Source organism: Chiloscyllium plagiosum, unplaced genomic scaffold, assembly GCF_037043375.1.
Source record: "Chiloscyllium plagiosum isolate Xiang-an unplaced genomic scaffold, Cpla_swu_hap1 HiC_scaffold_6, whole genome shotgun sequence".
Taxonomy (NCBI): Eukaryota; Metazoa; Chordata; class Chondrichthyes; order Orectolobiformes; family Hemiscylliidae; genus Chiloscyllium; species Chiloscyllium plagiosum.
In genome coordinates this window covers 108,437,677-108,464,692 of record NW_028270144.1, presented here as the reverse complement: position 1 = coordinate 108,464,692, position 27,016 = coordinate 108,437,677, and the positions used below count along the sequence as shown (strand labels likewise).

At 41.6% G+C, this 27,016-nt stretch overlaps 1 protein-coding gene across 5 annotated transcripts in view; it reads right to left on the bottom strand.

Moving 5' to 3' along the window:
- The window catches only part of LOC122550867 (CRACD-like protein), a 203,279-nt gene that overhangs the window by 22,460 nt on the left and 153,803 nt on the right, over positions 1 to 27,016 (bottom strand). For all 5 annotated transcript variants that reach the window (XM_043692229.2, XM_043692230.2, XM_043692228.2 and 2 more), the window contains exons 5-8: positions 23,094 to 23,255; positions 18,394 to 18,462; positions 12,185 to 12,436; positions 8,572 to 10,210 (exon numbers count right to left, since the gene is read on the bottom strand). In XM_043692229.2, the coding sequence (XP_043548164.2) occupies positions 8,572 to 10,210; positions 12,185 to 12,436; positions 18,394 to 18,462; positions 23,094 to 23,255 (2,122 nt within the window). The remainder of the gene's footprint in view (positions 1 to 8,571; positions 10,211 to 12,184; positions 12,437 to 18,393; positions 18,463 to 23,093; positions 23,256 to 27,016) is intronic.

Genomic DNA, 27,016 nt, shown 5'->3' with positions numbered 1-27,016 from the left:
GGATTCTATGGCTCTAATGTGTGTTCTGGCCTTTGTTTAATATAACTGTCTGAAACCGTATTCTGCAAGGTAATAGTGGCTCTGAAGCTGCTTTGTGTGAGAAGTGGTGCAGGATTGCAGCTTACAAATGGTGGTCTAGGTTTCCTGGTCATTATGCAGATGATAACTAAGCTTTCTAGTAACAAAGTCCTTCTCTTGGTGCATCTATAGCCACTGTAGCAGCTTCCAGATGTGTGTAGCAAGCTCAGCCAGGTGGGCCTCATAGAATTTGAGTTCCCTCATTGGATCTGTTAATCTGGTCCAATCAGGGAGCCCTCGCTGACAACTATAAACAGTAGTGTCAGAGGTTCTGTTCACTCTGAGAGCTAGCTTCCTGGTCAAGGGCTTATGCCTGAAACGTCGATTCTCCTGCTCCTCGAATGCTGCCTGACCTGCTGTGCTTTTTCAGCAACACACTCTCAACTCTGATCTTCAGCATCTGCTGTCCTCACTTTCTCCACAGCACCGAAAGAGGCCAATTGGCCCATTGTGTCCATACTGGCCCTCTGAAGCAGCAGAACACCTGGCCCATTTCCATTTGCCAGGTAGCCCTGACTGTTCTTCATTTTGTGAACATTGTCTAATTTCACTGTGAAAGCTTCAATTGATCCCGCATCCATCACACAATTTAGCTAATTGACCTCTGAGTGAACTGTCACGCTGGCTGACATTCACCAAACCTGCTCTTTGTGATTAGGATTAATTTGTGGATCTTGCAACTGGGCCAGGAGGCTGTGGTGCTGGGATCTTGTTACTCTCCAGTCTGGTGTCTGATGCTGACTGCACCACTGTTTTATGAACATTGATGGGTTTCATCTACATTAAACCTTCCCCTGCATTAAACGTTACCCTACATTAAATCTCTGGAAACCTCAATTGGGAAAATCAAAATAAAATTCATGTCCCTGTGACTTTTTCTTTATCATCTGTCCAATTCAGTTAAAAATGTAGTCTCACTTTCCACAGTGCAGATTGTTCTCATTTAGCATGATGAAGTATTACTTGTTGTTGCTGGATGGCTAATGTGGAACTGTGCCATATAGACCAGAAAGTGCCAATGTCCAATTACCCTTCTGTGAGAAGCAATTATTTTAAGCAGATTACAAGGGACATTGCAACGTGCGATATCATTAGTTGCACATCTTTTATTATTACTAGTTTCTTCATTCCTTTGATTATTTTTCCAATTTTTTTTCTCCTATTCTTTATCATCTTCCTTTCAACATCACCCCTTTCATCCCAAGATCACAACATAATTCCTCTCCTGACTCCCCAAAGCCTGTCCACCATCTCCAAGGCACAAGTCAGGACTGTGATGAAATATTCCCCACTTGCCTGGATGAATGCAGCTCCGACAACATTCAAGAAGATTGATACTATCGAAGGCAAAGCAGCCGGCTTGATTGGCACCTGATTCACAAACATTCAGTCCTTCCACCATCAATCAGTAACAGCAGTGTGTACTATCTACATGGCGCACTGCAGAAATTCACCAAAGCTCCTTAGACAGCACCTTCCAAACCACAACCACTTCATCTAGAGGGACAAGGGTGGAGATACATGGGAACACCACCATCTGCAAGTTCCCCTCTAAATCACTCACCATTCTGACTTGGAAATATATTGCCATTCCTTCAGTGTTGCTTGATCAAAATCCTGGAATTACCTCCCTAACAGCATTGTGGGTCTACCTACATCACATGGATTGCAGCAGCTCAAGAAGGCAGCTCACCAAGACCTTCTCAAGGACAACTTGGGCTGGGCAATAAATGCTGGCCAACCAGCGATGCCCACATCCCGTGAATGAATAAAAATTGAGATAGTGATAGTTTAACTGGACGTATTGCATGGCTAGGCTTAAGATAAAAGATGGAATTTATTAGTGTTTTTCTTAATGCATGATTTTGTTTTTCTCTCAGTGAATGTTTTCTTTCAGTTGAACCTTGCAGAATTTCTAAACCATGATTATATCTGATCAATTAATGCTTAGCAATTTCGCACCAGAACTTGTTCCTGACACAAGATGGGTCTTGGGGCAAATGCTCGCAGGTAAAAGGATGGCTGGAAAATGGGAAGCCTTCAGAAATGAGATAACGAGAGTCCAGTGAAATTATATTCCTGTTAGGGTGAAAAGGAAGGCTGGTAGGTATAGGGAATGCTGGATGACTAAAGAAATTGAGGATTTGGTTAAGAAAAAAAGGAAAGCGTATGTCAGGTATAGACAGGATAGATTCGAATGAATCCTTAGAAGAGTATAAAGGAAGTAGGAGTAAAATTAAGAGGGAAATCAGGAGGGCAAAAAGGGGACATGAGATAGCTTTGGCAAATAGAGTTAAGGAGAATCTAAAGGGCTTTTACAAATACATTAAAGACAAAAGGGTAACTAGGGAGAGAATAGGGTCCCTCAAAGATCAGCAAGGTGGCCTTTGTGTGGAGCCGCAGAAAATGGGGGAGATACTAAACGCGTATTTTGCATCAGTATTTACTGTGGAAAAGGACACGGAAGATATAGAATGTAAAGAAATAGATGGTGACATCTTAAAAAATGTCCATATTTCAGAGGAGGAAGTGCTGGATGTCTTGAAATGCATAAAGGTGGATAAAACCCCAGGACCTGCCACAAGAATCGGTGCTGGGTCCACGACTTTTCATCATTTATATAAATGATTTGGATGTGAGCATAAGGGGTATAGTTAGTAAGTTTGCAGATGACACCAAAATTGGTGGTGTAGTGGACAGCGAAGAAGGTTACCTCAGATTACAACAGGACCTTGATCAGGTGGGCCAATGGGCTGAGAAGTGGCAGATGGAGTTTAATTCAGATAAATGCAAGTTGCTGCATTTTGGAAAAGCAAATCTTAGCAGGACTTACAACGGTAAGGTCCTAGGGAGTGTTGCTGAACAAAGAGACCTTGGAGTGCAGGTTCATAGCTCCTTAAAAGTGGAGTCGCAGGTAAATAGGATAGTGAAGAAGGCATTTGGTATGCTTTCCTTTATTGGTCAGAGTATTCAGTACAGGAGTTGGGAGGTCATGTTGCAGGTGTACAGGACATTGGTTAGGTCACTGTTGGAATACTGTGTGAAATTCTGGTCTCCTTTCTATTAGAAAGATGTTGTGAAACTTGAAAGGGTTCAGAAAAGATTTACAAGGATGTTGCCAGGGTTGGAGGATTTGAACTATAGGGAGAGGCTGAATACGCTGGGGCTATTTTCCCTGGAACATCGGAGACTGAGGGGTGACTTTATAGAGGTTTACAAAATCATGAGGGACATGGATAGGATAAATAGACAAAGTCTTTTCCCTGGGGTTGGAGAGTCCAGAACTAGAGGACATAGGTTTAGGGTGAGACGGCAAAGATATAAAAGAGACCTAAGGGGCAACTTTTTCACACAGAGGGTAGTACGTGTATGGATGAGCTGCCAGAGGAAGTAGTGGAGGCTAGTACAATTACAACATTTAAAAGGTATTTGGATGGGTATATGAATAGGAAGGGTTTGGAGGAATATGGGCCGGGTGCTGGCAGGTGGGACTAGAGTGGGTTGGGATATCTGCTCAGCATGGGCGGGTTGGACCGAAGGGTCTGTTTCTATGCCTGTACATCTCTATAACCTTATGTCCCACATCTTTGAAGCAATGAAAAGTTGATCATTCCAAATTGCTACAAGCATTTTTATAAACAATGTCTCCTGTACAGTAAGGAGCTGGACAGTGAACTATTACAAGGGATTTAAATTTAATTATTATTTAATCTCTGTCCCTTTGTGATTGTTAGTATTACTTGACTATCACAATTGTCAAAGCTGCTCAGCAAACACAATAATTCAAATTCATTTACATCACAATTGCCTTATCAGCGATAATTTCAGGCTAGGTGTAAAATGAGTCATTAAATTAAACCAATAATGACATTTGTTCAGATATTATGGTGGTAACATTTCTGAATGGCTTTGTTGTGAAACTAGCTTTTCCTCTCTTAAATAATGCATGTTGCTAATAATGAACCCTATTGTGTGAATAACATTATATTCTCAACCTATTTGACCTGACTGAGGTAATAATAAGACACAGAGTACAAAATAATAATCATTGGAAAATGGTAGCACTTTGCAAACAGTCAATTTTGCTGTTAATTACTTTTTTCGGATCATGAAGGATAAAGATATTAGCAGAGTCTAGTAATATTCTAATTAGATGTGGATAGAGAGAGATGATTAAAAAGGCAGATGGAAATGTAGCATTAAATGAATATTTCTCAGACTTACAGATATTGACTAGTGGAGTGCCCAATAAATCACTTTGTGCTTCATCTATATAAATAATACAGACAGGCATAAGACAGTTGATATAAAATGATAGTACAAAATTGAGAGGAGAAAACTGTTAAGAAGAATATAGAAGATTATAGAATGATATAAGCAGCATAGAAAATGGGATTATTAGTGGCAGATGCAGTTTACATGAGGTATTACACAAGACTAAAGAATAAAATGACACTTTTAGTTATAAAATTCTTAATTTGAGGAGGCACAAAAATATCTAGGTCTACTGGTAAATTCTTAATAATCCATCTTAGTTTGGATCGGTACCTGGGACTACGATATTGTGGCCATCACGGAAACGTGGATAGAAGAGGGACAGGAATGGTTTTTGGAGGCTCCTGGTTACAGATGTTTCAGTAGGATTAGGGAGGGTGGTAAAAAAGGGGGGGGGGGGTGGCATTGTTAATTAGAAATGGTATAACGGCAGCAGAAAGGCAGTTCGAGGGGGATCTGCCTTTAGAGGTAGTATGGGCTGAAGTCAGAAATAGGAAAGGTGCAGTCACCTTGTTGGGTGTTTACTATAGGCCCCCCAATAGCAGCAGAGATGTGGAGAAACAGATTGGGAAACAGATTTTGGAAAGGTGCAGAAGCCACAGGGTAGTAGTCATGGGCAATTTCAACTTCCCAAATATTGATTGGAAGCTCTTTAGAGCAAGTAGATTGGATGGGGCGGTGTTTGCGCAGTGTGTCCAGGAAGCTTTTCTAACTCAGTATGTAGATTGTCCGACCAGAGGGGAGGCCATATTGGATTTGGTACTCGGTAATGAACCGGGACAAGTGATGGGCTTGTTAGTGGGTGAACATTTTGGTGATGGTGACCACAATTCTGTGACTTTCACCTTGGTTATGGAGAGAGATAGGTGCGTGCAACAGGGTAGGTTTTACAATTGGGGGAAGGGTAATTACGATGCTGTAAGACAGGATCTGAGGAGCATAAGTTGGGAGCATAGGCTGTCAGGGAAGGATGTCGTGGAAATGTGGAACTTTTTCAAGGAACAGATGCGACGTGTCCTTGATATGTATGTACCTGTCAGGCAGGAAAGAAATGATCGTGTGAGGGAACCTTGGTTGACGAGGGAGGTTGAAAGTCTTATAAAGAGGAAGAAGGAGGCTTACATAAGGTTGAGGAAACAGGGTTCAGACAGAGCTGTGGAGGGATACAGGATAGCCAGAAGGGACCTGAAGAAAGGGATTAGGAGAGCTAAGAGAGGGCATGAAAAATCTTTGGCGGATAGGATCAACGATAACCCAAAGGCATTTTATGCGTATGTGAGAAACATGAGAATGACGAGAACGAGGGTAGGTCCAATCAAGGACAGTAGTGGGAGACTGTGTATTGAGTCGGAAGAGATAGGGGAGGTCTTGAATGAGTACTTTTCTTCAGTATTTACGAATGAGAGGGACCGTATTGTTGAAGAGGAGTGTGTGAAACGGACTGGTAAGCTAGAGGAAATACTTGTTAGGAAGGAAGATGTGTTGGACATTTTGAACAACTTGAGGATAGACAAGTCCCCCGGGCCTGATGGGATATATCCTAGGATTATGTGGGAAGCAAGAGAGGAAATTGCTGTACCGTTGGCAATGATCTTTTCATCTTCACTGTCAACGGGGGTGGTACCAGGGGACTGGAGAGTGGCGAATGTTGTGCCCCTGTTCAAAAAAGGGAATAGGGATAACCGCGGGAATTACAGGCCAGTTAGTCTTACTTCGGTGGTAGGTAAAGTAATGGAAAGGGTACTGAGGGATAGGATTTATGAGTATCTGGAAAGACACTGCTTGATTAGGGACAGCCAGCACGGATTTGTGAAGGGTAGGTCTTGCCTTACAAGTCTGATTGAATTCTTTGAGGAGGTGACCAAGCATGTGGATGAGGGTAGAGCAGTGGATGTAGTATACATGGATTTTAGTAAGGCATTTGATAAGGTTCCCCATGGTAGGCTTATGCGGAAAGTCAGGAGGCATGGGATAGAGGGAAATTTGGCCAATTGGATAGAAAACTGGCTAACCGGTCGAAGTCAGAGAGTAGTGGTAGATGGTAAATATTCAGCCTGGAGCCCAGTTACAAGTGGAGTTCCGCAGGGATCAGTTCTGGGTCCTCTGCTGTTTGTAATTTTTATTAATGACTTGGATGAGGGAGTCGAAGGGTGGGTCAGTAAATTTGCAGATGATACGAAGATTGGTGGAGTTGTGAATAGTGAGGAGGGCTGTTGTCGGCTGCAAAGGGACTTAGATATGATGCAGAGCTGGGCTGAGGAGTGGCAGATGGAGTTCAACCCTGCCAAGTGTGAGGTTGTCCATTTTGGAAAGACAAATAAGAATGCGGAATACAGGGTTAATGGTAGGGTTCTTAGTGAGGTGGAGGAACAGAGGGATCTTGGGGTCTATGTTCATAGATCTTTGAAAGTTGCCACTCAGGTGGATAGAGCTTGTAAGAAGGCCTATGGTGTATTAGCGTTCATTAGCAGAGGGATTGAATTCAAGAGTCGTGAAGTGATGTTGCAACTGTACAGGACTTTGGTTAGGCCACATTTGGAGTACTGTGTGCAGTTCTGGTCGCCTCACTTTAGGAAAGATGTGGAAGCTTTGGAGAGGGTGCAGAGAAGATTTACCGGGATGTTGCCTGGAATGGAGAATAGGTCGTACGAGGATAGGTTGAGAGTGCTAGGCCTTTTCTCGTTGGAACGGCGAAGGATGAGGGGTGACTTGATAGAGGTTTATAAGATGATCAGAGGAATAGATAGAGTAGACAGTCAGAAACTTTTTCCCCGGGTACAACAGAGTATTACAAGGGGACATAAATTTAAGGTGAAGGGTGGAAGGTATAGGGGAGATCTCAGGGGTGGGTTCTTTACCCAGAGAGTGGTGGGGGTATGGAATGCGTTGCCTGTGGGAGTGGTAGAGTCAGAATCTTTGGTGACCTTTAAGCGGCAATTGGATAGGTACATGGATGGGTGCTTAAGCTAGGACAAATGTTCGGCACAACATCGTGGGCCGAAGGGCCTGTTCTGTGCTGTATTGTTCTATGTTCTATGTTCTAAAACAACCATTAAGAGAGAAGCCGGGACTTTAGGATTGAATACAAAAGTGAAATGTTTAGGGGGCTATGTGGTGCAGTTGTAGTATCCCTAACTCTGGGCCAGGAGGCCTGGGTTCAAGTTTTACTTGCTCCAGAGATGTGTCTCAACATATGATGCGGTTGATTAAAATAACTACAAAAGCAAAAGGATCATAATGACTCTGTAATATCGTGGTAAAGACACATCTAAATTCTGGATTTAATGGGGCTGCAATAAATCTCTCCCACTCACTCGCTAAAGTTGCTGCAAACTGAGTTGAGATGGGACTTCCAGCCTCAGAAACAGAAAGCCCTTTTGGCCAATCAACGGCTGGCATCTTTCCAGGAACAGCAGTGCCCCCTCGGTGTGGTGGCCACTGCTGGTATACAGTGTGGCCAGGAGAGAGTGTGTGGTGGTGCATCTGGGATTGAGGAACGTGTGGTTTGCCACCAGGGACAAATTAGCAGTGAAAGGGGGATGGATGGAGTGGAATCTGGTGCAGAAGGGTTTGGGGATTGGGGCAGGAAGCTGGCTGGTTACAGGCAGGTAGGTTGCCCTCTGATGGGCTCACAAGTAATTTATTGATGAAATTGATTGGTATCATGAAAGACCTTATATAAAGACTAGCTTTTTTTCTACGAAGAACAAGTAGGATCAGAGTTAGGAATTGCAAGGAAAATGGTAAATACTTTCCCTTGAATCATGAAGATTTAAGGAGGACTTAGTAGGAATATAACACAACAAAGAAAACCTGAAACATGATCACATAGTGAGCACCAGATTGACAAAACAAAGATTGAGAAGATTGATTTTTATGAAGGAGTTATTCACTAGAAAATACTTTGCCACACATAGTAATCAATGTTAGGCCAATCACAGCATTCAACAGTGTCCTGGAAAGATGTGGAAGCTTATGGACTGAGGAGTGAAATAGAGAAAGAGAGGGAGCATATACAGACCATTAAACGACTGCCGAAGAAAAGCAATGCACGGGTCTAAATTCAAAAGTCACAATAGAATCTGCCTCATTTAATGCGGAAACAAAGAATAGAAATTGGCCATTCAGCACCTGCTCCACCATTCAATATGATCAAAGTTTATCTCAATGCCATATTCCAACTTTTGAGTGAGGCCCAAAGAGCATAAAATTTCTTACCTGAGATTTTACTGACACTTGGCTTTTTCTCTGTGTCTTTCAGTCTTTCCTGACTAGGTTTAATTTGTATGGTCTGTTTGTTCGAGGCGGTTGTTGCAGTGTTCACACTTTGGAGGACAGGTTTTTTAGGTAAGGGTGGCTTAACAGAGAGACTTTCTGAAGATTTAGCCTTCAGTTTTCCATTATCCATTAATGTGTTGCTAAGGGAGATTTCAGGTGACTTCCTGACATCTGTCTTTTCAACCTTGAGTTGCAGTGCTGAGCTGCCTGATTCCAAAGTGGCTTCAGCACTGTGACGTTTATAATCTAAATGAGCACTCTCTTTGTATTTTAAAGAATGGGAAGTACTGCGGAGTTTAATGCCAAATAGTCCTCTTCCTTCATCAATTTTGTCTTCCTCAGTTTCTTCCGGTTTATGTACTTCAATCCTAACCACAGAAGGTTCAGAAAGGGGCATTTCTTCCCCTTTCTCTTTCCTCTCTCTTCCAGGCAGCGTACTAACTTTCTGTGGGAATCTGTTCTGCAAACTGTCTGAATCCGGTGTCAGATTTCCTTCATTCCACTTCATGCTGCCTCGTCTGGATCTATTCCATGCTGAGGAAATTGAGAATTTGAAGGAGCCCTGGCTATTTTTCTTAAATGAACTCTGTAGACTTATTGTGTTGTCTTCTGATGTTTCAACGTCTGTTTTCTTAAATACTGTCACTTCTGTACTTTCCAGACTGCTATTAATGGTTTCTGAAACAGGAGGGTCCTGAGATGTTTTCAAAACCTCTGAAGGTTGCGAACATACCTCAGTACTGGTTGATGCAATACTGCTGAATTCTTCAGGCACTTCATCAGACCTACTGTCATGATTTGAAGGCTCTATTGCTCTTTGATCGATTGAATGTAAAGATTCTTTTGATGTTGCTTCTGCGTTTGTTTGTTTACAGGATGTATCTGGAGTTTCCTGCACAAATTCTATCTCATTGATTTCTGTCGCTACAGGGACAATTGAAGGTGGCTCCTCAGAAGTGACTAACAATTTATCTGCCTGAATCTCCCTGCTTGTTGGATATACAGTCTCACCTGCAAAGGATATATCAAGAGAAGGAACAGGTGTGCCACATTTTGTGGCCCTCTCTTCAAATTCCGAAAGATTTATTTCTTCTTTTTGCTTTAATGGATCTATAAAATCCAGTGAAGTTGAATGTTCAGACAATACAGTCGTTGACCCCAGTGACTCAGTGCCTGGTAGCACAAGAATCTGTGAAGCAGTCACTTCCACTATGTCAAATTCCATCAGATTGACATCCTCTCCAGTTTCTGACAGAACAGCAAGTTCAGAGCTTGTTTGCAGATGATCATTAACATCCCAAGCACAAGACGAGGTGGCAATATTTAATTGGATAAGTTCACTAGTTCCTTGTTCGGAATTATCCACCACCTCTGTGCTACTTGACTGAATTATCATAGGCTCAGTTAGCGACAAAGGTTGTCCCTGAGTGAGAATTGTTGATGGAATTGCTGTTTTCTCTTTCAAACATATTTCGGAATTGGCGTTCTCACTGTTGTAGTTGCTGATCTCTTGCTCATTTTCTTCTTTTAGCTCAGGTACTTTGTACATTAAATCTCTAGGCTCCTCAGAAAGAAATCTCTGCAAAAATAACGAGGAACAGTTGTCTGAATAAACACATGTATTTTCTTCAACATTATTTTACATGAACTATGTAGAGGAGGAAACATTAACAATGTGCTTTTTTATTTTGCTTATCTTTTTAAGAATGAGCAAAATGAGAAGCATAAAATAGTGTCAAGTCCTGTATTTTAAATGGAAAAATGTAGGGATAAGATCAAGGTAATAGAGGGCCCCAGTGCACTAGGAGTAAATGAATAAGACAAAAGAGAAAACAGTCAAAGAGACTGATGAAGTCGCTTCATAATTTAGAATGAATTTAGGTGATATCTAAATGTGGAAGGCTCACCACAGGAGAAAAAAAGCATTTTTCAGAAAGAAACAAGTAAGATGAAAATTGGAATGTTACCAGGCTCAAGTAAAGGCATGAAAATAGAAATAAAAGAACTGTGGATGCTGGAAGTCTGAAACTGAAACAGAAATTGCTGGAGAAACTCAGCAGGTCTGGCAGCCTCTGTGGAGAGAAAGCAGAGTTAATGTTTTGAGTCTGGCCACGCTTCTTCTGAACTCTTCTGAAGAAGGGTCACTGGATCCAAAAAGTTAACTCTGCTTCCTCTCAAATAAAGGCATACAGTACTCAAGTAAGTGTACCTTTGTGGTTAAAAAGATGATTAGGTGGCAGAAAGAAACTGTAGGTAAATAGTTTTAGATTAGCAGGGTGAGGCGAGTGGTGTGAAGCTGGGTTTCCTGTTTTTCATTAATATAAATGATTTGGGCACAGGAAAATTATACCAAAGTCAATTAAAGATAAATTAGGGGACTGGACAATTATAGTGGAAAATATGGTAAAACTAAGGTTGGGCAAGGGGCCAGGGGTCCAATTTGCTAAAAACATGGTTAAAAAGAGGTGATCTTTAGCCTCTTCCTTTACATCATTTACATCTTAAAATGGATTTAAACTGTGTCAAAATGCACTAGTGAATGCACAAAGCAGGAAATCCTATCCACAGGGTCATTGACTAACAGGTAGCCAATGAGGGTAGTGGCAATGAAGTGAGTAGAATGCTGTTCAATTCAAGGACTGTCCAGAAATTCAGAAGAAGCCACTTAAAAACATACCGACCCAAGAACTGCTTTTCTCAGAAGCATCACTGCAAAAAAAACCTGGTGCAGAAGCATGTTAGTTAGGCTATCTAGATTACTGAGGTATTCTGGTGTCCTACTAGGGGAAGGAATGGAAAGGATATAGTCAAGTCTCACTGTAATTAAAACCAAAATGACGGGTTTTAGTTATGAAGGAAGGTATGAAATAGGGAGGCTTTTCCCCTGGAGTGGAGAACACTGAAGACTGTTATGAGTTTCTGCATACTTTGAAAGGGAATAGACTCAGGAATGTCACTGTAACATTGCTTGGAACACTTTGAACCATTTTGTTCCACCCAGAGAGTTAGTTAAGCATGAAGTACTATCAGAAACAACCACTGAGCTACATGCTAACACATACTTTTTAAGGAATTTATTAAAGTAAGTGGATAGGTCAAGCAAAATAAGATTACAGTTAACTACTCCAGATATGGAGACCGCACCTACGCAGGCCCAATAGCCCCATGGGCTGCTATATCTGGAATGCCATTGTAAGACGTAGCAAGTCTGTAGGAAATCACCAGGTTACACTAAATACTTAGTTACATTTTTAAAACATAAAATGTGGAGATGACTTCCACAAGCTCTCGAAAAGCGTGAACTACAAGGCCACAGTATACAACTGGTCCCTGAGGCCCCAGGTTAAGAAGAGTAAGGAAAAGGCTGCTTTCAGCAGAAAGTTGTCCGAAGTGGAAGCAGGTTGAGAACCAAATCAATCTTGGCTATGGTAGCCACCTCCTGCTACAGGACAGCAAATACCTTACCCAATTAACAGCCATTGGAAACCTTCAGGGGAGGTAAGTGAAATGGGTGAAAATAGTGCATTTCATGTAGAACATATTCAACACTTACTGAAGAAGGCCGTCTTTGTTTCGAGGAAGATCGTTGATTGCGTGGCTTCACTGAGAGCTTGTGTCTTGCTGCAGAATTATCGAGACAAGTAGAGAACGTAGGTGGAGAGTTAAAATCAATAGCAGGTGAAATAAAGCTGTCAGAAGAGATCGAAACTAGTGGCGATGTGGGACTCCGAGGTCTTGAGGTTGACCTTGATGGAAGGTTGGTGGAGAGCGGACTATTGGGCCTGGAGGAAGACCCTGGCATAACCTGTAGAACAGTAAGGCTACATCTAGACTTTACATAGAATATAAATGACAGCATGCAAGATACCAGAACAAATATTTCTAGTCAATGCAACAACCCTGCTGAACTGTATTGGTGAATGATTGCAGATTTTGATTTCAACAATGCAGAAAAGAAACTTCAATTCTAACACAAACACATAATGCATCCTAACACTCCAGTGCAGCATAGCAGAAGTACTGTTGTGTTTATAGCTTTTAGAGAGGAAATAATGAAATTGTGCTGACATAGCGAAATGTAAAAACACCTGGTTGTCCTAAGGTGCTTTACAGCCAATGATGTCCACTTGTAGTGAAGTCAATGCTGTATCAGTAAAGACTCCAAGCCTTGCCATCAAATCCAGCCCACTCCTTGGTAACTGCTGGCAATCTTGATGTCATGTTTGAACCTGAGATGAGCTTCCAACCAAATATTGGTAACATCATTAAGACCGCCCACTCACATTTCCCTAATATTGCCTAATTATGCCCCTGCCTCAGCTCATCTGCTGTTGAAAACCTCACACAAACCCTTGACTGTTCCGACATATTCTAAGGCTGACCTCCCACAGGCCAACCCATGTAGCCGGGGGTCATCAAACATGCTGCTTCCCACATGCTGGCCTGCATTAAGCCATACGTTGCCCTGTGCTTCCAGTTAATCACTGCCTCAGTTTTAAAAGTCTCAATCAAGTTTTTAAATCTTTTCATGGCCTCACACCTTCCCATCGCTGTAATCTCCTCCAACCCCACAACCCTCCAATTCAGCTACACTCTTTTCATTCTGGCCTCTGCAGCATTCCCAAATCTAATTGTTACCATTGGGAGCCATGCCTTCAGATGTTAAAGCCCTGAACTCTGGAAACCTCTTCCCTCAATCTCTCCGCCTCCAAGGACAAGGCATCAACTTACTCAGCTCTGTGCAAATAGAAGCCAAATCAAATTGGGTCCTATCTTTTTTCTCCTTTGAGACACTTCTGTGATCAAGCCTTTGGTCATCTGTCCTAATATCTCATGTGGTTTGATGTCAACGAGGGGTAACTTGGAATGTTTTATCACATGGTAAATACAGGTTGTTGTCATATAAGAAATGCAGTGTGGAAGATGTGATGTAATGGAAAGATAAACCAAGGCCCTTTCTACCATTCAGTTTTTCAGGCTTGAATTGTAAAGATTTCATGCATGATTCAAAGAGCTCTGAGTTCTCCAAATCAACATTCGTCTTGAAAACCAATAAATTGATTAATTTGCTGATCATTAATTTATTGTAGACAGGTTTCTGCTGTGTGGAAAATACCTTCCATGGGCATCGGTAATAGAACTTTGTCATTTTCAAATAAAATACCTCCACTTCTTTCATGGGTTACATTTTATCATAAATTTTATATATTTATATTATGAAAGACGTTTTTTATTAAAGTAAATATTCAAATATGTTTCAACTGAATAATTGGTAATTCCAATGGCTACTTTAACTACTTTATTTAACATAGTTATACCAATGGTCTAACATGAGCCAACATTTTGATGCACTAATTAATTCCAAGCAGTAACTTCAATTGATTGTAATAGCAATGTAACAACGTTAACAGATTTATTATGGTGGTATAACACTTTTCACTGGATTTTAACTTGTACTGCGTTTGTAAAACTGACTCTATTGTTAAAGTATCAGGATACATTTAAAAAAATTGTGTTTACGAACAGGAACTCATTTAAAATACAATAAAAATTGACAAATCAATCATATCCGGGAGCACACTTGATTCACTAGTCTGTAAAATAGTCTTGGATATATATTAAAAGGGCTATTTTGTTGGAATATAAATTGAAAGTCTAAATCCAGGGTTCGTTCTAATTCTGAGTTGGTAACAATTACCAATGTAAATATGTTTTGAATAAGCTGTTCAGATGTGGCATGACACACCTCTGGAATAGGCGCAACTTGAACCAAGTCTGATAGCTCAGAGGTAGGAGCACTGCCACAAGAATCCCTACCATGATCTGTGTAACTTGGTGCCAAATTTGGGTCTATATGGTATCCCTCTGCATGCATGCTCAAGATGAACTTACGCAAAGGTTATTTCAATATTTTAAGTAGACACTCACACCTGGACTTAAAACACAGATACACAATTCCTTTCTATTCACTGGAGTTCATTTTGAAACTTGCAGCAAAACTATTGGCCCAAATGGAGCTGATTCTTCAGCCATGAGTTTCAGGTCAGTATCTGCCATGTAACTGCAGCCATAGATGGCTTTCTATCCTCTTTGTTCTGTTCCTGCCAATAGACTTTTCTGACGGTTCATCAGTTTTTCTTCCCACTTCCAGGACAGTACATGGCTTCTGGAAAAGGTGGGCAGTCTACATACTGTGACGGTAAAGGCAGACTACATAGGACATACTGTATGGGTCATTGGTTCTTTTCATGTCCACAATTTCTCATTTGACATTTTCAGTTAATAAATCACATTGAAAGACTCTCAGGTAACTAAAGAAAGACAGATATAATCTATTTGGAGATTCTATCACTGCTTAATATGTCAAGCTTCCAGTCAGGAAACACTGACTCTCAGTTTACAAACTGATCCAGTTTCAAGGTCAGGGATTGATTGGACTTATGGTGGGAACTCCGTGAATGAATATTCACAAAGGGAAGAGTGTAGAATGATATCACTGGCAGAATTTATGGCAAAAATCAAGCATTGTTCAAACTTGTAATTTAATACATTGAAGTAGAGAAAAACTAAATGAATTCATTCATAACATCCCATTTTCAGATTATCACTAACTAACAAAGACTTTTTACAATCTCAAAAAAGCTCTTGCGTTGTGTCTCTGCCAGTAATTATTATACACAATTATGTATTGCCTCATCTATTCTTTGGAAGCAGTATAAATGTTAACATTTTATAAGAGGAAGATTAGGAAAGATAAAGTAAGATAAAGACAAGGAAGGGATACAGACAGTCATTATGGCTGGAGTTCAAACAAAAGCCCTGTATTATTGGTGGCAACAGATTTCAGGCTTGCAAATTATGAGAAAGAAATGAAAGAGACATTTTACAGAAATATTAGAAAGGCAAGCAGCACCAAAAACATGTCTGTTCAGGCAATTTTATCACTCATTCAGAGACAGACAAAGTACTGAACTCCTGCAACGTGCACAGGACTCGCTCCTCGACAAGATTGCTAAATCTGGTTATGAGTCACGGAATGGAACACATACCATGGAAGTAGTGGTTACAACATGATACATTTTAAGATGCATCTAAGAAAAAGGGACAACTCAGTACTAAAGTGAAAGCTAATTTTAAGCATAACAGACCATACAGAAAAGTATGATGTTGTTAAAAAGAACTTTTCAATGATTAAAACTATTTTGAATGAAGGACACGGTTCAGATGGGGCAATGCTAAATCCTAATTGGAAACTATAGGAATCAGTTAGTTTACCACATACAGAAGATGAAAGCCTTGTATAAGATAATCGTCCTGAAAGGATTAATGTCAGCAACTACATTAAGCTCCACCCAGTCCAATGATACCATACAGAAAAACAAGAATCTAGCTTACATTCCCAATGGAGACAGAGGGAGGAAACTGGAGCACCTGGAGAAAACCCACATAGACAAGGGGAGAATATGAAAATGCCATGTAGACAGTCGCCCAAGGCTGGAATCAAACCCGGGTCCCTGGCGCTATGAGGCAGCAGTGCTAACCGCTCAGCCACTGTGCTGCCATTAGTAACTGGTTCTGTGGCACATACAACAGTGGACAGAGCAAATTTTACATCTGAACCTTCTTTTCATACTACTGATGCATGGGTGAATGACCTGTCACCCATGTGAGAACTATACCTTCAGAATACTGCGGGATGTCGATCAAATTTGCAATGGGCCAAGGAGTAGCAGATGGAGATCAATTTAGATAAATTTTAGTAAGGCAAATCAGGGCAGGACTTCTACACTTAATGGTAAGGTCTTGGAGAGTGTTGCCGAACAAAGACATCTTGGAGTGCAGGCCCATAGTTCCTTGAAAATGGAGTAGCAGGTAGACAGGATAGTAAAGAAGGCATTTGGTACACTTGCCTTTATTGATCAGTGCATTGAGTATAGGAGTTGGGATGTCATGCTGCGATTCTACAGGACTTCGGTAGGCCATTTCTAGAATATTGCATTCAATTCTGGCCTCTCTGCTACAAGCAAGATGTTGTGAAACTTGAAAGCGTTTATAAAAGGTTTACAAGGATGTTGCCGGGGTTGGAAGGTTTGAACTAAAATGAGAGACTGGATAGGCTGGGGCTACTTTCCCTGGAGCATAGGAGGCTGAGAGATGACCTTATAGGAGTTTATAAAATCACAAGGGTCACGGATAGAGTGATTAGCCAAAATCCTTTTCCCAGGGTAGGGAAGTCCAAAACTAGAGGCCATAGGTTTAATATGAGAGTTGAAAGACATAAAAGGGACTGAAGGGGCAACCTTTTCAAACAGAGAGTGGTGCATGTATGGAATGAGCTGCCAAAGGCAGTGTTGGAGGCTGGTACAATTACAACATATAAAAGGCACCTGATGGGTACATGAATTGGGAGAGTTTAGAGGGATATGGGCCAAATGCTGGCAAATAGGTCCAGATTAATTTAGGATATCTGTTCGGCATGGATGAGTTGGACCAAAGGGTCTGTTTCCTTGCTGTACATCTCTATGACTCCATGTGCCTCAGGGTTGCCTGTTGCCATCTTGTGGAGAAGGAAGTGTCTCATTAAAGAAATGCTTGTTTCCAGACCAAGGGCGGCCTAGATTTTCCTTGCAGGGCCTGGAGGAGCAGTACTATAAATTTCAGCATTTTACTGTCTATTGCAGGACTGTTAAACCGTTACAAGAGGTCTTAGTTTATCATCAATGGCAGGGAAAATTTTAGAACTTCAAGCTAAGGAGTGGAACACCACCAACTACAAGTTCCCCTCCAAGCCACCTTCACTTTTTCTGAGCCAAAAACCCAGAACACCCTCCAGTGGGGACCTGTGGGTATCCTAACCCTACATGAACTGCAGTAGTTCAAAACTTTCTCAAGGGCAACTCAGGATGGACAATAAATACTGGCCCAGTCAACATTGCCCACAATCTATGGACAAAGTAAACTAAAGAGATAAAACGGTTAGATCAAAAAGAAACATATATTGATCTATCCTTACTTTTATACCCTTTCAGTGCCACTATGTACATTCAGGGCAAACTCCTACAGTTAAGGGGAGGTGACAGTCTAATGATATTATCGCTAGACTATTAAATCCCAAGACCCTGGTAATGTTCAGGGGACCCATGATCGAATTTTACCATGGCAGATGGTGGAATTAGGAATCTAATGATGACCATGAAACCATTGTCAATTGAAGGAAAACTCATCTGATTCACTAATCTGCTTTAGGGAAGGAAACTGCTGTTCTTACCTGGTCTGACACATAGTAATGTGGTTGACTCGTAGTAATATGGTTGATACTTAACTGCCCTCTGGGTACTTAGGGATGGACAATAAATGCTGACCTGGTCAGTGATGCCTACACCCTCTGAATCAATTAAAAAAGAAAGTTCCTATTTTCTGACAATTTTCTGTTTTGAATCAGCTAAGCTCCCAAAATCTTTCTGTTATGGATGCTGTGATTTATCTTGCACCACATACTAAGTGAACTCTCACAACCATACCTCTCAATCAGCAGCTTCAAAGATATTGAAAAGGTGGAATTTGATTCTGTGTTTGGGATGAACAAGCAATATTCTAGCACCATTCACAAAGCCTGCTTGGCAGGCTTACATGCAGCTTTCTGAAACAGCATTCAAGGGTCTTCTGATTAAAATGGGACAATTGAGAGGTATGCTCACAGCTAATTATTTCCTATGTTGGTTTTTGAGGGTCCTCCCAAAATTGGGAATTTTGAATTTTTACCTGCTCTTCTTCTTCGCTGAGTGTCCCACCTAAAGTCAAGGAGCTATGATTCTTGTAAGGGTCAGAGCACTGTGGGATGGAATTAGGAAAAGGTTCAGTCAAATGAAAATGGATAAAATTATACAGAATAAAACTAAAAAATCTGCTCATCTTAACAATCGGACATAGCTCAGAGAGAATGTACAAAATAAATTGGCTAGTAAGTAAATTTCTAAACATAGTGAAAATGTACTACAGAGTGTGGTCATCATAGTTACCAAGATAGGCTCCAAGTGCTGAGGTCCCACACTTTAGAGAAGCAGAGACCTCCTGGTAATTTTATTGAGCTATACAAGATGATGAAGTGATTAGACTGAAATTGTGCAGAGATCTTGTTTCAACTAAGAAGATTAGAATGACAAGGGGGGTCACAATTTCAAGCTAGAACACATCAGAACTAGGTTAGACACTACGTGTTCTTCCACCTCCTGAAAATAGTGAAACTGTGGGTAACTTTGTCAGCTCGTGCATTGATACAGATCAGCTGGATTTCTTCAAACTAGTGTTGATTCAGTTTCTGACTGGGACAGACATCACTTTTTAGAATAGATAGAGTTTAACATGACTGGTCTTTTGTAATCTCACATTTAAACTCACTTTAATTTTTTTGTTTTCAACCCTATTTATAAGATCAATTACCTTTGTAATGTAAAATCTTCACTTACTCTGGAGTTGGCTGGAATACTTTATTTTTCAGTTTGAAATTACCTTTAACTTCTTTACTCAGCTATGAATGATGCAACCTTTTCCTGTAAAAATGCAAACCCTTACTTGCAATTCCCTCTGCCTCCACCGTACCTGTTCCCAGGAGCAGCAATTCCACATCCTAGATGTCCTCCTATTTCATGGACAGTAATTTCCCCTCCCACGTGATCAATGATGCCCTCCATTGCATCTCTTTCACTTCCCGCGCCACTGCCCTTGAACCCCACCTTCCCCCAACTGCAACAAGGATAAAACCCTCGGTCCTCACACTTCACCCAGAAACTTTCAGATACAGGGTGCTATCCTCCGCCATTTTCGCCACCTAGTCAGAACCCATCACCGAAAATATATTTTCCTCCCCACCCCTATCTCCGTCCTGCAGAGACCATTCCCTCCATGACTCCCTCGTTAGGTCCACGCTCCCCACCAACCCACTCTCTACACCCAGCGCCTTCCCCTGCTGCCACACAAGGAGTAAAACCTGCGCCCACACCTCCCCCCTCATCTCTGTTCAAGGCCTAAAGGAACATTTCAAATCCAGCAGAGATTTTCCTGCACATCCTCCCACCTCCATTACTGCATCCGTTGCTCTCGATGTGGTCTCCTTTATGTTGGAGAGACCGAGTGCCAACTCGTGGAGCAGTTCAGAGATCATTTCTGATCCACACAAACCACCAACCCCACCGCCCTGTGGCCAATTACTTTAACTCCCCCTCCCACTCCACCAAGGACATGAAAATCCTGGGCTGCCTTCATCACTAAATCAAAGCTACCGGCTGACTGGAGGAGGTAGAATGCCTGATCTTCTGCCTCGGGACCCCACAACCATGCGGCATCAACACTGACTTCATCAGTTTTCAAATCTCCCCTCCACCACCAACCCCCCATCCCAAATCCAGCTCTCCAACTCAGCACTGCCCTCTTGACCTGTCCATCTTCCTTCCCACCTATCCACTCCACCCTCCCCACTGACCGATCACAATCATCTCCCATCTGTGTCCACCTATCGCCATACCACCTATCTTCCCCCCAACCTCACCCCCACCCTCTATTTATCTCTCAGCCCCCTTCCCCCTCCTGATGAATGGCTTACACCTGAAACGTTGACTCTCCTAGTCCTCGGATGCTGCCGGACCTGCTGTGCTTTCCCAGGGCTACACTTTTCGACTCGTCCTTTTCCAAGTGTCTTTCTCATTGAAATATACCTTTGCTAAAAGAAATATCTTCTTAAATGTCTGCCATTGGATCATGACTGACCTATCCCTTAACTGAATTTCCCAGTTCAGTCTTCATATCATCATAATTTCTCATATTTAATTTTAAAACACTAGTTTTAGACTCATTCTTCTTTCCTTCTAGCTGAAATCAATCATGTTGTGATAAGGACACATGTTACTATGATGTAATTAATTTATCCTATCTCATTGCTCATTACTGGATCTAGAATAGGCTACTCTTTGGTTGCCTCTAGAATATGTTGTTCTAAGGAACTATCTTAAAACCCACACTATGACCTGATCACCCAGGTTATCTTTGCCAATTTGATTCACCTAATTGAAGTAGATTGCCAGCTCACCACCCTGTCACTAATGGGCCAGGAAAATTCAGTCCAGCATTTCTCTTTGTTCAAAATGAAGGTCATGCTCCATTCTGCAGCAAATACCTTGCTGGATTAAGGACACTGAGCTGTGATGAGGGGGAGGTTGGAAGCTATCAACTTGGGCTGCTCAAAACTGAGGCCACAGGGATGGATTGGGGGTGAGGGTTGCTTTCTCGTGTGCAGTAAAATCCTGGAAAGCTCTCCAATGAGCACAGAGGGCCTCTGTTAAGGAGGGATCCTCCTGTGGCTATGGAAATAGGTTGGTCGATAATTACTCACTTGATGGCCTACTAGTGGGCAGGCCACCTGACATCACTCCTACTAAGATAAAGTTACAGTCAGGGCAAGGATGGGCAGAAAGGCAGCACACAAGCTGTCCACTGGATTTAATGAACCTCCCCATCTTCAAATCTGCATTCCTGGTGAAGGGCTTTTGCCCGAAACATCAATTTTCCTGCTCCTCGGATACTACCTGAACTGCTGTGCTTTTCCAGCACGACTCTAATCTAGACTCTTAACTCCAGCATCTGCAGTTTCCACTTCCGTCCAGTGTCAAATCAAGCCCAGAATATTTAGTGATTAGGTTTACCCTGGATTTTCTGCCATGCAGTTACTTTAATCAATCTGTTCAGTCATGTTATGGCACACCTCTGGAGCAGGTAGGACTTGAACCCAGACTTCCTGGTGCAGAGGTAAGGACACTACCACTGCACCACAACAGTACCCTTTCTTGCCATGCACAACAGCTCTCCTTATTTGTATCATGCACATGCATTTATACATTCCAGCCTCTTGGGAATGCAAATTAATCAATCAATAAAGATTGTATCTCCATAATTCAGCACTCCTCACATTAAAGCAACCCAATTGGACAGAGCCCGTGATAAAATTCGCATTTCTATTTTGGCCTAAGTAAAGCCACTGTTTAAGTCATGAGTTCATGGTGTGCACATGCCCAATCAGCACTCGCATTTATTTGAGTGAAGTTCTTTTCATCCTGGAATAATTTAATTTTAATTCACTTTTGGGATGTGGGTGTGGCTAGTAGTGCCAGCGTTTATTGCTTGCCCCTAGTTGCCCTTGAGAAGGCGCTGGTCAGCTGCCTTCTTGAACTGCTGTAGTCTACCTGCTGTGGATATACCCATAATGCCCTTTGGGAGAGAATTCTGATTGTACTTATTGAACCCTTTGGTATAAAGATTTATTTTCGTGCTCACAGCTAGGTGTGAAAGGCATAAATAACTAAATTACCTCCCACAGGAACCGATGCCTCTGGTACAAACTTCTGTGCTGATTCTGAGACATGACCTGCCCTAGTCTGGCAAAGGCCCAGTTCCCAGCTTACTGGACAATGGAGATACAATTGTAATAAAAGCTAATAGGTTGGAACATCTATCCTTATTTAACACTGAGGAAAAAAACATGAGAATTAAATAATTTAAGAACCATTAAAGGCGCAAATATGTTTATTGAAAATTCAATTAAATTCAACTAAACAAAAATGGACTGGGAAACACACAACCTCCTAGAGGGATGGGGACTGGAGACAATTGATGAGTTCTAGTATGTTGTAGCAAGAAATTATTTAGCAACACATAATGTAATTAAGTAGCTCTTCCTCTTTATTTTGTTCATTCAAAATGTTAATCATATTCTCACTTAAAGAAAATGATGCCAGAAATGCAAAGCAGCTGCCAGTACCTGACAAGTGAAAAGACGACTTAATGATATGAGTCGAGACCTTCTGTTCTCATTAAAGGTTTTGATTCAAATCTGTCATTTCTCTTTTTGAAAATGGGCAGCTTGTGAATTGCCTTTAGTATGTTATAAATTTGAAATTTGCAGCAGAGAAGTGTAAACTTTCATGATGCTTTCCCTTGATTTCCCTATCTTTATACATTAATTGTCCCAGACACATTTTTGCTTCATTTTAAAGACAAGCATACTCATTTTCTGACAGTGAAGACTGGAATAATATTGTCAGCAAAATGGGCGACAATAAATCAACCATCCACCATATACATTTCCCCATTTTCAGAAATAGAAATCAGATTGCAAGATAGTGGCTGATCAGAATCCTGCCAATGTACTTTGCCTTTTACATTAAAAATGACCCCCATTGACCCATATTCGTGGCACTGTTCTATTGATAAACCACTCAACCTCTTGTGAACAAAGAAAGAAACAGGAGAAGTGTTTTCCAGTTAGAAGTAATGCACACATCCTGATCTTCCGGGATACAATATCCGAAAGCCTTATTTCCCACAGGGAGTGCTCGTTCATATCGTCATTGCTTAGTTGTCTGGTTATTGAATTTACAAATTATTTGAGTAATTGGACATTGAGAGCTTTGTACCTTAGTTAAGTAGCTCTGTGTTGAGATTTCATGGCGAGGGGAGCTTTCTGGAGGACTTTGGGGTAATCCATCATCTTCAGAACTAGCACCAGCGTCCTCCATCTTTGTTGCCGGAATCGATGTTGGGGGTGGTCCCACTTTAATGTTTTGTTGCACCTTTAACTGTAATAAATATAAAAAAAAATTTATATTGATTTCTTTTAGGAATTAAATGTCAGATTATCAGTGAGAGCCCTGACTGGCCTATTGCTGCATGCTTCACTGCTCTTACAAGTATCTTTTAATCAGTTACAGTCAGTTGCATGTGAAAGCTAATCAATCATAGACCTGCTCTTAAGTAAAACTGTTCAAAGTAAATAGTAGCCATGAACAATCTGCCATCGTTATATTCAGTGATGGTGGGTTAAGAATAGGGGAGGTAGATTGTATATAAAAGAAAATTCACAGACTTTAATAAAGTCATTTAATGTCTTGGTTTGGTTGTCCGCATTGGCTATCTTATACATCTTGTACAAGTGGGGTGGATTTAATCATGTGTTAAACATTAATCTTCATGACTGCTCTGCAGCCATGTGTATAATGAGAACAAACTTTGACCCTTTTGGGATACCGAAGTTTGCATTCCTCTTGATAAGCTTGGATTGTTGCCTTGAATTCGGAATCAAAGCACTCAACCCATTTTACATTATTTGTAGCAGCACACCAAGGTGGACTATGATCACTTTTGTTCTAAACCGCTCAGACAACATGTAACCTTCAGTGGATTTAATTCAATGTGCATATAATTACTGAAGCTGGACAGCAAATAAGATAAAAATCAAAGTTGTTCAAAATTAAAACGGTGACTGAGACGCAGGAATTCTTTCTAGAGACAGCCCTGCGTAAGACCGTCATGAGTCTCAGACCTGCATTTTCAATGTCATGACTTCAAAGGTGTTAAAAATGGTAGGAAGGCAGCCATTCCCAGATCTCCACCCTCACTGCCAGTATCACCAACCTTCCCTGGCACAGGAGAAGGTGCACACAGCAAGCTGACCTGGTCATTGCAGGGATAGGCATCTCTAAGCAGCCCCCAAAAATTTATGTTGGGTTACGTCAGCCCCTCCATGACTTGCTGCTCATGAACGTCAGAGGAATAATGAAGGAGGTTTTGGTACAATTTTGTTATATCCTGCTACTTTGCTGTATTTCAGACAGTGTACACCATCTGAAATCACTGTGCAGATCACTCACCTTCACTACCTCTCTCCTCGCCTGAGGCATGTTGACTCTCGGGTTAAACTCAACACCAGTCACCTCTCTCTAATGAGAGAGCAGCCCGATGGTCTGATAAGATTATGGCCACTTTACTTTTACATTTAAGTGACATATAGACCCAATAAGCCATAAAGTAGCAATGGTATGTGCGGAACTACTCAAAAAAGTACATAATGAGAGCTCAGACACATAACAGGGTTACCTCAGTGGTATTCTGTTTTGACTGCTGCAGAGAACTGTTTTCTTTGCTTGGCTGAAATCTTTAAGTGCTTATTATAAGTGTTTCTTCCTGTGTTCTCTTTTGTTAAGTCTCAAATGTTTATTTGTACAAGATTAAAAGTTGTAACATGTTTGAAACCTCTGCTATTGATACTCTAATTAACTGACTCATTGACACTTCAACAGGGGTTGTGAGAACATTAGTATTTTCAAAAGAAGATTTGTAAGTAGCATTTTTTTAGCAGTTCTGCACACGCCATTGTTACTATGTAGCTGCTTGGTTCTTCACAGTGTACACAGTGAATGGGCATGGAAGGGACTTAATTTGGCACAGATTGGCAATGAGGCCAAGAAGGGGGGGGGGGGGGGGGGGGGTAGCCTTCACTCAGTGGATCCCAGCACAGTAAGTCATGGGCAGCCTTTGATACCAGTGCAGAATTTGCTCAGGACAGTTAGAGGGAGAAAGTGAGGACTACAGATGCTGGAGATTAGTGTCGAAGAGTGTGGTGCTGGAAGAGTACAGCCAGTCAGGCAGCATCCGAGGAGCAGGAGAGCAGTTCAGGTATAAGCCCTTCATCAGGAATGGTTAGAACCAGAATCCTGTCAACATAAATGGTGAGGAACTGAATGACTGCCAGCCCATAACATGTCCTGACTCTTTCTGACCTATTGTGGGTTACTTTCCTCATGGAATGACAGAGATGGGCAGGTTTTACGGGAGATGAAAGTAGGTGGCACAGTTACTACTATTGGAGAAGTGTCCCAAGTGAGTGACTACACAAGGTAGTGTTGTCAGGGGGTTAGGATGGGTGACAGTCAGTGAAGGAAGGTGCTGCAGGAAATAGCGAGAAAGGCAGAGCAGGGGAGGTGGGTACAGTAACAGAGGTAGAGTGTGAGGTATCAGAGGGAAGGTAATGGCACTTTCTCTGGTGGAGTGGAGGTGGTCAGTGATGGTCTTCCTAAAGGCATTCCTCCAAGATTCCTCCTTAAAAGTGCTCTAAACTGGGTGGCAACCTCTGACCAGGCTGGCATGGTCCAGTGTTATGGCCTCTCCTGCTGGTTCTGAAGGAGTAGAAGTCCCATGTTGGCACCACCCCATCCAGCAGAGCCTCCAGTTCCTTTACCAAAGCAATTTCCCCCTGTCTGCCATGTCCCGGGCAAATTTCTGTAACAGTGGCTGGGCAGCTCTGAACTGATGGTGCCTATCAAGGTGCAGGCTTTCAAAGATGGCACGGGTGCAAAGGATGTCAAATTTTGGCTATACCTGCTGAATTGCAAGTTGTTCCAGCCGCAGTGCATGGTCAGGTGGGACAGAAATTAGATGCGAAAGAGACTTAAGGGTGTTTTAGGTTAACAGTGAGGCACATTTTGTAATATGCTGTGAGAAATCTCCCTACCCTCACTGCAAAAGACCCTCTAAAAACTTCAATGCAACTCTGACTGAGTCAAATAAAAGAGGAGTTGGGCGTAGGTAGAAGTGTAGGAGGAGCAGAATAGATTGGAAAGGGTGCAGTTCTAACTAATTTAGCAATTGAATTCATGGAGTATATGCTGCATAGTAACATCTGAAGTACTGGTCAGGTGAAATTTTCAAGACTAAAATTGACAGTTTTTTCTTCGTTGAAGGTTTCAAAAGCTTTTATTGATGACCCTACTCCTATAGTCTGCAGAGTAGAAAGGGAACTCCCAATGTCCCAGGCCTAGGTTATATCGGGAGAATAAAGAAGGACAAGGTAATGGTACCAGTAAAATGAAATTCTGAACATTACCCTGCACAAAGTGTTGGCTGGAACTTGTTTCTGATCTCACCACTGCCTCCCACATGACTAATCCTGACAGACATTTACTGACTGTAACACATGGGTGCTCTGTCAACATGGAAGTTCACTTTAATTTCCTTTAAATATCACATCTTCAATGGGTGAATTTTTACAGAGCACTCAGTTATGTCAACTAATGGAAGACAAATTCCAATTGATGTGGTTGCACATTCTACTGCACTTTGAGTAGCTGTAGGTTTGCTATTGGATGGAACAACAACTTGGAGGATTCAGGTGCACTAATGGTTTAAGTGACTGAATGATTTAATCAGTGAAAGACTGTTGGCGTCTGTTTTAGTTTCCTGGCCATAGAGATATCAATAGGGGTCCTATGTAGCAGTGTGAAATATGGAGTCTAATCGGACTGTATTCTGGAGGAAGCTGTGTAAAGCTGGCCAAGGTTTGCTCTCATAATAACAAAGAGGTTAATAGTGCACATTGTCAATTAGGCACAAATGCTATAACCACTTCAGAGGAGACCCTTTTGGACAGTTAAATGTGAATATCCAAAAGCTGCTGTTCAAGATGACATGCCTTTAACTTTGCAAAAACAGTGGTCTTGTTTCCAGTTTCAATACTGATATGCACTGAATGTCATGACGTTGCAGCACTTACACAGTAGACACA